This window comes from Patagioenas fasciata, chromosome 37, assembly GCF_037038585.1.
Source record: "Patagioenas fasciata isolate bPatFas1 chromosome 37, bPatFas1.hap1, whole genome shotgun sequence".
Classification (NCBI taxonomy): domain Eukaryota; kingdom Metazoa; phylum Chordata; class Aves; order Columbiformes; family Columbidae; genus Patagioenas; species Patagioenas fasciata.
Genome location: NC_092556.1, coordinates 1,891,689 through 1,903,442, shown reverse-complemented (window position 1 = coordinate 1,903,442; position 11,754 = coordinate 1,891,689). Strand labels below are relative to the sequence as shown.

Genomic DNA, 11,754 nt, shown 5'->3' with positions numbered 1-11,754 from the left:
TGTCACAATGAGCCCTGAGGACAAGGGGGGTCCCCAGAATTTCACAATGAGCACTGGGGACAAAGTGGGGTCCTGGGATGTCAAAATGGGCCCTGGGGACAAAGGGGGTCCCTTAATTGTCACAATGGGCCCTGGGGACAAGGGGGGTCCCTTAATTGTCACAATGGGCCCTGGGGACAAAGTGGGGTCCTGGAATGTCACAATGGGCCCAGAGGACAAAGGGGGTCCCCATGGTGCCACAGTGGGCCCTGGGGACAAAGGGGGTCCTGAGACGTCACAATGGGCCCTGGGGAAAAGGCGGGGTCCCCACGGTGTCACAATGGGCCCTGGGGACAATGGGGGGTCCTGGGATGTCACAATGGGCCCCAGTGACAAAGGGGGTCCCCATGGTGCGACAACGAGCTCTGGGGATAAAGGGGGTCTCCAGGATGTCACAATGGGCCCTGGGGACAAAGGAAGTCCCCAGAATGCCACAATGGGTCCTGGAAAGAAGTGGGGTCCCCACGGTGTCACAATGGGCCTTGGGGACAAAGGGGGGTCCCCAGGATGTCACAATGGGCCCCGGGGACAAAGGGGTCCCCAGGATGTCACAATGGGTACTGGGGACAAAGGCGGGGTCCCCATGGTGTCACAATGGACCCAAGTGACAGGACGAGTCCCCACGGTACCACTATGGGCCCTGGAGACCAGGGGGTTCCCCGGATTTCACAATGGGCCCTGGGGACAAGGGGGGTCCCCAGGATGTCACAATGGGCACTGGGGACAACGAGGGGTCCTGGGACGTCACAATGAGCCCTGGGGAGAAAGGGGGGTCCCCACCCTGTCAGAAGGGACCCTGGGGACAAGGTGGGGTCCTGGGATGTCACAATGGGCCCTGGGGACAAAGGGGGTGTCCATGGTGCCACAATGGGCCCTGGGGACTAGGGGGGGGGGGTCCCCTCGGTGCCACGATGGGCCCTGGGGACAAGGGGGTCCCCAGGATGTCACAATGGGCCCTGAGGACAAATTGGGGTTCTGGGATGTCACAATGGGCCCTGGGGACAAAGGGGGTCCCCAGAATGTCACAATGGGCCCTGGGGACATTTGGGGTCCCCAGCATGTCACAATGGGCCCTGGGGACAATGGGGGATCCTGAGACGTCACAATGGGCCCTGGGGACAAAGTGGGTCCCCATGGTGTCACAACACCCTGGGGACAATGCAGGGTCCCCAGGATGTCACAATGGCCCCTGGGGACATTAGGGGTCCCCACAGTTTCACGATCTTAACCCTTGACACCCCCCAACTACTGGGTCCTTAGGGTTACTCCCGGGTCCCTCCTGAACTGAATCCCCGCCCGAACTCCTGGGTCTGATAGAGGGCACGAACATTTTAAGGGTTAACAAAACATAATTGGGTGCCCACTAACGAGCCAACACTTTAGGGCTGAGCCACACGAGCCCTTAGTTCAGAGCTTTAGGTGAACTCATGGTAAGGAAACCAGAACCCAGCAGTGCCAGGATCAGGAGTTTTACGGCACCAGCTGTGAACTCGAGGGGACGAGAGAACCGAGATTTACAGCAAAAAGGGGGTGCCAGGCTGGGTTCAACCGACCTGGAGCTTGGGTCCCAGTCCATTCAACACAAGGAGCCAAACCTGAGGAAGCTGAAGGAGCCTTCATCCAAAGACCCCTCCTCCAGAGCACCAGGTGGCGCCGCACAGGCGAACAGGGGGCGTCCAGGCGGAGACTACGGCAGTGATGAGCGGGAAAGGTTATGGATGTGTGCGGGCGCTCCGGGGTCGTTGGGACACGAGCACCTCGCTGTATTTAAACGCAGCTCCTGCCGCTCGGAGCGGCGCACGAGGGGTGGAACCATCGCTCCCCTTGCGCCCGACGGCGAAACGAACGCAGCTGCTCTGGAGCCCTGCGGGGTGTGAAGGTTCATGGCTCCGGAGGCTGTAAAGTTGTTTCTGCGCCTCCGTTCCCCTCATGGCCCCCCCATTCCCTTCACACCGACCCTCAATCCACCCCCCACCCGACCCCCAGCTCCCCCCAAACCCCGACCCCCAGCTCCCCCCCACCGACCCCCAAATGCCCCCCCGACCCCCAATTCCTCCCCAGACTGACCCCCAATGCCCCCTCACACCGACCCCCAAGGCCGCCCCCGCACACCAACCCCCCAGTTCCCCCCTCAAACACCGACCCCCAATCCCCCCCCGGACCCTAATTCCCCCTCGCACTGACCCCCAACGCCCCCCACACCAACCCCTAATGCCCCTCACATCGACCCCCAAATCCTCCCCAGACTGACCCCTCAAATCCTCCCCAGACTGACCCCCAACTTCCCCCCCACACCGACCCCCAATTCCCCCTCACACCGACCCCCAATGTCCCCCCCCCCACACCAGACCCCAATTCCCCCCCACACCGACCTGCAGCTCCGGTCCCGCAATCGCCATTTCAGCTGGTTTCTCCTCAATCTTCAAGCACTTTATGGGCAGCTCGGTCCCGGCCTGCGGCTCCAGAACCAGCGCAGCAATCACCATTTCGGCTGGTTTGTCCTCAATTTCCAAGCCCTTTGGGGTCAGCTCGGTCCCCGCCTGCAGCTCCCGCGCCCGGTGCCACCTCATGTGTGCGTTCTTGCCCCGCATCGTGGCAAACGCCCTGGAAACGGGGCGGAAAACCCAGGTTTTAGTGCTTTTTGGCTTCACCCTCTCTGGGTGCGTTTTGGCGCGGGCCCGGCGCCGTTTCTCGGCTCCGCGCCGGGTGGCTTTAACACCTTTTAACCTCTTTATCCCCAAATAAGCAACAACTCACCTGCCGCACTCCGTGCATGGAAAGGACTCCCCGGCGCCCTCATTTTGGGCCATTTGCTGCTTCGTTTTGGCCCTTTCCTCGGGCGAGGGACGGGGCTTCTTCTTCGGGGGCTGGAAAGTGGCCTGGAAAGCAGAGATTCCCCTCATTCCCCCCTTTCACCAAAGGTCGAGAGCGCTGAGAATAAACCAGCTTGGAAACAAGACCCTATGGAACAGCCCATAGAGACAACTCAGCCAGGTGAGGCTAAAAGAGCCAAAACCGGCTCTTTTTGTGACACAAACCACCGCTTTTTGGCAGGGAACGCACAGCAATTCCCTTCGGCGGCGAAGCCAAAACCACAGAATATCCCCCAAACCATTCAAACCCCACCAGGATCGTTAATACCTGGAATCACTGCAATCAACCTGCAGCCAATCGAGCCCATTTCGGGCCCAAAAAGCCGCTTTTTTGGCCTCAAGGCGGTTTTCCCGTGGCGCAAATTCCGCGTAAACGCGTTTTCTACCTTCTCCTCGGCCTTTTCCTTGTTTCTCTTGGCTTTTTTGCCCGTCCCTTTTGCTCGGTAGGACTTGAGTTTGGTCGTTTTCTTCCAGATGTAGTAATATTCAACACACTGGGCCACAGTCTTAGTCTGGACCTAAGCGAGGGGATAGGGGCGGTTTAGGATGGAAACGCCGCGGTAAATCACATTTACGCCTCGTTTTGTCTCATTCCGGTGCCTTTTTTGCAGCGTTAAGCAGCAAAATGACATTTGGAGAACGGGAGTTCGATGCGTGACTCAAAAACGCGGCTTTTTGGGTTAAAAACCGATGATTTTGGGGGATTTACCTTCTTGTGGATGCGATAAAAGTCCTTCTTGTGGGTGGCAAAAGCACGGTGGAAAAGCTGCTGCTCCAATGGCGTCCACGTGTCCGAGCCTGCGGGGCAATGAGCGGGTTCGTTATGGGGAACGCAATTAGCAAATGGGGCGGGGGGGTCGTTATCGGCAGCCCAAGATGTTTAAATCAGCGTGGAAAGGGTATCGTGGTGTCTGTTTGTGTCCTGGGGGGGGAATGGGCCCCGTTCCTCGTTTACCTGCGTAATGATAATTGGCCAGAGGGTCCGATTCGGACTTGGGGGGCCCCCCCGAAAGCAGCATCTCCAGCGCCTTCTGCAAGAGGAAAAGGCTCGGGGTTCGCCTTCCATTCGGAGCAGGACGCCCCAAGTTGTGATTTTGGGGGTTTTGGGTGATATCGGGGGGGTTTTGGGGAGATATCGGGGGGTTTGGGGAGGTATCGGGGGGCTTGGGGAGATATCGGGGGGTTTTGGGGCGATATCAGGAGGTTTGGGGGTGATATCAGGGGGCTTTGGGGAGATATTGGGGGGTTTGGGGTGATATCGGGGGGTTTGGTGTGAAATCAGGGGGTTCTGAGGTGATATCAAGGGGTTTTGGGGAGATATCAGGGGGTTTGGGGTGATATCGAGGGGTTCTGGGGTGATATCAGGGGATTTGAGGAGATATCAGGGGGTTTTGGGCTGATATTGGGGGGTTTGGGGTGATATCGAGGTGTTTTGGGGAGATATCGGGGTGTTTTGGGGAGATATCGGGGGGTTTTGGGGTGATATCGGGGGTTTTGGGGTAACATTGAGGGGCATTGGGGAGATATCAGGGGGTTATGAAGAGATATCGAGGGGTTTTGGGGAGATATCAGGGGGTTTTGTGGTGATATTGAGGGGTTTTGGGGTGATATCAGGGGATTTGGGGAGATATCAGGGGGTTTTGGGGTGATATCAAGGTGTTTTGGGGAGATATCGGGGGGTTTTGGGGAGATATCAGGGGGGTTTGGGGAGATATCGGGGGTTTTGGGGAGATATCGGGGGCATGGGGGTGATATTGGGGCTTTTGGGGGTGATATCGGGTGGCTTGGGGGTGATATCGGGGGGTTCTGGGGTGATAACAAGGGGTTTTGGGGTGATATCGGGGGCTTTGGGGTGATATCAGGGGGTTTGGGGAGATATCGGGAGGTTTTGGGGTGATATCGGGGGGTTTGGGGTGATATCGGGAGATTTTGAGGTGATATCGGGGGGTTTTGGGGAGATATCATAGGGTTTTGGGGTGATATCAAGGGGTTCTGGGGTGATATCAAGGGGATTTGGGCAGATACCAGGGTGTTTTGGGGAGATATTGGGGTGTTTTGGGGAGATATCAGCGGGATTTGGGGTGATATCGGGGGGTTTTGGGGAGATATCGGGGTTTTGGGGAGATATCGGGGGTTTTTGGGGTGATATCAATGGGATTTGGGGAGATATCAGGGGGTTTTGGGGTGATATCTGGGGGTTCTGGGGAGATATCAGGGGGTTTTGGGGTGATATCGGGGGGTTTGGGGTGATATCGGGGGCATGGGGGTGATACTGGGGCTTTTGGGGATGATATTGGTGGGTTTGGGGGTGATATTAGGGGGTTCTGGGCTGGTATCAAGGGGTTTTGGGGAGATATCAGGAGGTTTTGGGGTGATATCAGGGGGGTTTGGGGAGATATCAGGGGATTTTGGGGTGATATCAGGGGGTTTTGGGGTGACATCGGGGGGTTTGGGGAGATACCGGGGGGTTTTGGGGTGATATCAGGGGGTTCTGGAGAGTTATCAAGGGGTTTTGGGGAGATATCAAGGGGGTTTGGGGTGATATCGGGGGAGTTTTGGGTGATATCGGGAGATTTTGAGGTGATATCGGGGGGTTTGGGGAGATATCGGGGGCATGGGGGTGATATTGGGGCTTTTGGGGTGATATCGGGGGGTTCTGGGGTGATATCAGGGGGTTTTGGGGAGATATCAGGGGGTTTTAGGGTGATATCGGGGGGCTTGGGGGAGATATTGGGGGGTTTGGGGTGATATCGGGGGTTTTGGAGTGATATCGAGGGCATGGGGGTGATACTGTGGCTTTTGGGGGTGATATCAGGGGGCTTTGGGGTGATATCGGGGGGTTTTGGGGTGGTATCATGGGGATTTGGGGTCATATCGGGGGGGTTTTGGGGTGATATCAGGGGTTTTGGGGAGATATCGGGGGGTTTGGGGTGATATCGGGAGGGTTTGGGGTGATATAGGGGGGTTTTGGGGAGATATCGGGGGGTTTTGGGGTAATATCAGGGGGTTCTGGGGAGATATCAAGGGGTTTTGGGGAGATATCAAGGGGGTTTGGGGTGATATCGGGAGATTTTGAGGTGATATCGGGGGGTTTTGGGGAGATATCGGGGCTTTTGGGGAGATATCGGGGGTTTGGGGGAGATATCGGGGGGTTTTGGAGTGATATCGGGGGCATGGGGGTGATATCAGGGGGTTTTGGGGAGATATCAGGGGGTTTGGGGAGATATCAGGGGGTTTTGGGGAGATACCGGGGTGGTTTGGGATGATATCAGCGGGTTCTGGGGAGATATCAAGGGGTTCTGGGGAGGTATCAAGGGGGTTTGGGGTGATATCAGGGGGTTTTGGGGTGATATCGGGGGGTTTGGGGAGATACCAGAGGGGTTTGGGGTGATATCAGCGGGTTCTGGGGAGATATCAAGGGGGTTTGGGGTGATATCAGGGGGGTTTGGGGTGATATCAGGGGGGTTTTGAGGTGATATTGGGGGGTTTTGGGGAGATATCGGGGATTTTGGGGTGATATCGGGGGGTTCTGGGGTGATATCAAGGGGTTTTGGGGAGATATCAGGGGGGTTTGGGGTGATATCGGGGGGGTTGGGGTGATATCGGGGGCTTTTGGGGTGATATCAAGGGGTTTTGGGAGATATCGGGGGTTTTGGGGAGATACCAGGGGCTTTTGGGGGTGATATCGGGGTGTTTTGGGGAGATATCGGGGTTTTGGGGTGATATCGGGGGGTTTTGGGGAGATATCAGGGGTTTTGGGGTGATATCGAGAGGTTTTGGGGTGATATCGGGGTTTTGGGGTGATATCGGGGGGTTTGGGGAGATATCGGGGATTTGGGGAAATACCAGGGTGTTTTGGGGAAATATCAGCGGTTTTGGGGTGATATCGGGGCTTTTGGAGTGATATCGGGGGCATGGGGGTGATATTGGGGCTTTTGGGGGTGATATCAGGGGGTTTTGGGGTGATATCGGGGGGTTTGGGGTGATATCGGGGGGGTTGGGGTGATATTGGGGGTTTTGGGGTCACTCACCATCAGGTCGCCGCGCGCTGCGTGCAGGCAGTGCAGGGCCAGCTCCAGGTTAAGGACGGCGCCGGGGACAGCGCTGGAGCTCCCAGGGACGGCACTGGAGCTCCCAGGGATGGCGCTGGAGTTTCCAGGGATGGCACTGGAGCTCCCGGGGACAGCACTGGAGCTCCCGGGGATGGCGCTGGAGCTCCCAGGGACGGCGCTGGAGCTCCCAGGGATGGCGCTGGAGCTCCCAGGGATGGCGCTGGAGCTCCTGGGGATGGAGCTGGAGCTCCCAGGGACGGCACTGGAGCTCCCAGGGATGGCACTGGAGCTCCCAGGGATGGCACTGGAGCTCCCAGGGATGGCACTGGAGCTCCCGAGGATGGCACTGGAGCTCCCGGGGACAGCACTGGAGCTCCCGGGGATGGTGCTGGAGCTCCCGGGGATGGTGCTGGAGTTCCCGGGGACGGCGCTGGAGCTCCCGGGGACGGCGCTGGAGCTTCCGGGGACGGTGCTGGAGCTCCCGGGGATGGTGCTGGAGCTCGCCATGGACAGCAGGGTCAACACTGCAACCGACACGGGGTGGGGGAAACGGGCTGATGGGACATGGGGATGTTGGGGTTCGGGGGGGAAATGGGGTGATATGAGGTGGGGATGTTGGGGTTTGGGGGGGAAAGGGGGATGTGACATGGGGGTGTTGGGGGAAAGGGGGATGTGACATGGGGGTGTTGGGGTTTGGGGAAAGGGGGATGTGACATGGGGGTGTTGGGGGAAAGGGGGATGTGACATGGGGGTGTTGGGGTTTGGGGAAAGGGGGATGTGACATGGGGGTGTTGGGGTTTGGGGAAAGGGGGATGTGACATGGGGGTGTTGGGGTTTGGGGGTGGAAATATGGGATCCAACAAGGAAAAGCTGGGGTTTTTCAAGGAAAAGTGTGATACGACAATGGGTACGATTCAAGGAAAAGTTGGAGTTGGTCAAGAAAAGATGCGATATGATAAAGGAAATGTTGGGGTTTGTCAAGAAAAGGTGTGATAGGATAAGGAAAAGTTGGGTTTTGTTGAGAAAAGACGTGATAGGACAATGGAAACGTTGGGTTTTGTCAAGAAAAGACACGATAGGACAAGCAAAAGTTGGGTTTATGTCAAGAAAAGACACGATAGGACAAGGAAAAGTTGGGTTTGGTTGAGAAAAGATGCGATAGGACAAGGAAAAGTTGGGTTTATGTCAAGAAAAGACAATAGGACAAGGAAAAGTTGGCTTTTGTCAAGAAAAGACACGATAGGTCAAGGAAAAGTTGGAGTTGGTCAAGATAAGAACCAATAGGACAAGGAAAAGTTGGGTGTATGTCAAGAAAAGATGCAATAGGACAACAGAAACGTTGGGTTCTGTCAAGAAAAGACATGATAAGACAAGGAAAAGTTGGGTTTTGTTGAGAAAAAATGCGATAGGACAAGGAAAAGTTGGGTTTTGTTGAGAAAAGATGCAATAGGACAATGGAAACGTCAGGTTTCGTCAAGAAAAGGTGCGATACAACAATGGGTACGATACGAGAAGGAAAAGTTGGGTTTATGTCAAGAAAAGACGCGCTACAACAAGGAAAAGTTGGGTTTTGTCAAGAAAAGGTGCGATAGGACAATGGAAACGTTGGGTTTGGTCAAGAAGAGGTGCGACATGATAATGGGTACGATACGAGAAGGAAAAGTTGGGTTTTGGGGACAAAAGGTGCGATACGGGACAGCGGAAAACGAGCCAACCAGGTGGAGCGGAGAGCAAGAAAGACACGGAAAAACGTCACTATTTCTACCCAAAAGGCAGCGTTGGGAGCCCCAAGAGCAGCGACGACCCCCCCGGGGCCCAGGTGGGGTGGGCCAGGCACCCAATGCGTGCGATACCTGGGTCGGGCGCCTGCGGGTCGGTGTCCATGTCCCCCCAGGGCTTCCAGACCAGCTCCGCGCGCTCCTCGTCCTGCTGCGCCTGCGCTGGGTCGCGCAGGGCCGGCAGCTCCGCCTGGAAGCCGCTCCCCACGTTGATCTGCCTGGAGAGGGGACGGGAGGCGGTGACGGGGACCGCGGCGGCGCGGCGGGGGGGACGGGGGCGTTCTGAGCGCTCACGGCATCATCGTGCTCCGATCGGCACCGAAACCGCGCGGTTCGGCCGAAAACCACAGGGATTCGCTCCGAGACGCGGCAGAGTGGGAGAGACGCCCTGCGAGGGCTCGGAACAACAAAGCGTTGCCGGGGTTCCGCCGCGACATCAGCGCCGCCGGTGACATCAGCGCCTCGTGTTCCGTTCGGAATGGACGTCAATGGGTCCTGGTGGGCCAAACGAGGGGCAGGAAAAGCGCGACGCACCCGTTTTGCGCCCGTTTTTGGTGGTTTGGGGACTCACGGCCGGACGCTGATTTTGGGGGCGTCCTTCACCAGGCACAATCCCAAGTCGCCGTCCATTCTGCCTGCGGGATATTGAGAAATAGAGGGGAAAAGCAACGCTCAGGATCAAAATCATCGTGCCGAGACCGTTCCTCGGCGTCACAACCACAAATTGTCCCAATTCCCATCGTTTTGGTGAAATCGGTCGCTGATGGATCATCCCAATGGGGTTTCGCAGTCGATCGCAGCACTCGGGTGGTTTTTACACCCGATATCGCAGCGAAACCCTGGGGGGGTTGTTTACATCCCATATTCCACAAAATCACCCATTTTGGGGGTTTTTGGGGAGCACAAGCTCTGCGTTTGCCACCACAAACCAGCGAGGGGACGCCGAACCCAAACCGGGTTCACCGGGCGGTTTTACACCGGGATCGCTCGGCCCGGGTTGAGATAAACCCCCCGTAAACCACAACCATAAAGCGGGGTGTTCCCCCCAAAGCGCTACGTGGGGACATCCGCATCGCACCGAATTAACCCCGCGGGGCGGCCGAAAGCGCTTCAATCCCGGTGTCGGGATCACGAGGGGTTTCGGCCTCCGTCGCCTTTTTGCTGCGAGATCTTCCCATCCGGAGACGCATTTTCGGTGACCTGGGCAACATCGAACGAGAAAAGGGTTAAAGGTGGAAAACGCACAAAATCACACGGGCGTTTATCTGCTTTTCCTCCTTTTTTGGCTCAAAAGCAAGCGGCGAACCCCAAAATGAGGGGTCTGGGGACCCTCCGGTCCTGCTGATGCTTCCTCCCTTCCACCCAACTCGAGGCGATCGCCGGGTTCCGTATTTCGGATCAATAACCCAGCGGGAGCCTGGAGCCTCCCAGAGCCCGTCCCTGGGGTAGCGGCCGCCGAGCGCGTCCCCATAGCATTATTTGGGTGTAATTTGGGGGGTTTTGGGGCACGTAGCACCCTTGGTTCAGCCAGGGACACACACACGGGTGCTCCGGGAAGCGACTCCGGCGCCGCCGGTTGCCGAATCATCGCACAACCATCCAAGTACTCCTCACCCACCTTGTTTCTTGTCACCGGAACCAACACCGGGATCACCAGGGGGGTTTTCGGACAGCGTCGGGGGTTCGGAGGCGCCGTTTCCATCTCCCAACGATGGTTTCGCGGTGTTTGCATCGCCCGCGTCGCGCACCTGAGCACAAACGGAACCGGGAGCGTCGGTGGCGCTGGAGGATATCAAAGCGCTTTGCAAACTGCTCTTCCCAATTATTTCTCCATTATATAACGAGGATAATAAAACCCGCTACGCTAAACACGACCCGAACCGGGCGGGAGCGCGCAACGCGAATCTTTACACCGCAGCGATTCCCTATTTCTCGTTTTCTCACCCCGTCATCTCCACTCAATCGGCAGCGACTTTCACAAATCATCCAGTTACGCACAATTTGGTAACGACCCCCGCAAAGGGCTTCGACGGCACCGCCAACCCCCTCGCCGCCTTCGCTCAGATCCCCGCTCAATGAGCAGCACCCACGGGTGCCCGTTACCTGCCCCCTCTCGGCGTCCACCGACCACCCGTGGTTCCGGCACATGGAGACGCCGCCATCCTCAACCGGAGCAGCCGCCAAGTGGCTGAAGTGACAAAAATCAGGATAAATAGGTAAAAAAATCAACATGATAAAGCCGCGGCGCTTTTAGAACAGATGGCGTAGTCGGCACTGAAGCTCCAGGCAGGTGGAGCTTGCCCGGTGGAATCAATCGGCGTTCGGTCTCAAAGGTTTCAACCCAAAAGGGTTAAATAGCAAGGATTAATAAATACTGACCCTCATTAATAATTACTGATTGTCATTAATAAATAGTGACCGTCACTAATAAATACTGATCGTTATTAATAAATACTGACCATCATTAATAAATACTGATCATCATTAATAAATACTCACAATCATTAATCGATACTGATTGTCATTAATAAATACTGACTGTTATTAAGAAATACTGATCATCATTAATAAATACTCGCCATCATTAATCAATACTGATCATCATTAATAGTGACGGTCATTAATAAATACTGATCGTCATTAATAAATACTAACCATTATTAATAAATGCCGATCACCATTAACAAATACTGATCATCATTAATAAATAATAATCATCCTTAATAAATACCATCATTAATCAATACTGATTGTCATTAAGAAATACTGACCGCCATTAATAAATACTGGCCGTTATTAATAAATACTGGTGGTTATTAATAAATACTAATTGTCATTAATAAATACTAACCATCATTAATAAATACTGGTTGTTATTAATAAATACTGATCACTATTAATAAATTATGACCATCATTGGTAAATACTGATCATTAGTAACCAGGCTCAGGTTGGGCTCCAGGTCAGGCTCAAGGCTCAGGATGGGCTCCAGGTTCAGGTTGGGCTCCAGGT

At 55.6% G+C, this 11,754-nt stretch overlaps 1 protein-coding gene across 1 annotated transcript; it reads right to left on the bottom strand.

Annotated features, from left to right (window-relative positions):
- Positions 1 to 2,411: 2,411 nt before the first annotated feature.
- Positions 2,412 to 7,043, bottom strand: LOC136115666 (zinc finger protein 541-like; the record flags this gene model as incomplete). Its single annotated transcript, XM_065861869.2, has 6 exons — positions 6,944 to 7,043; positions 3,868 to 3,943; positions 3,622 to 3,710; positions 3,299 to 3,430; positions 2,797 to 2,918; positions 2,412 to 2,643 (listed from the first exon to the last, which is right to left on the bottom strand). Coding segments are annotated over exons 1-6 (654 nt in total), but the record flags the coding sequence as incomplete, so codon positions are not given.
- Between the last annotated feature and the right edge of the window lie 4,711 nt (positions 7,044 to 11,754).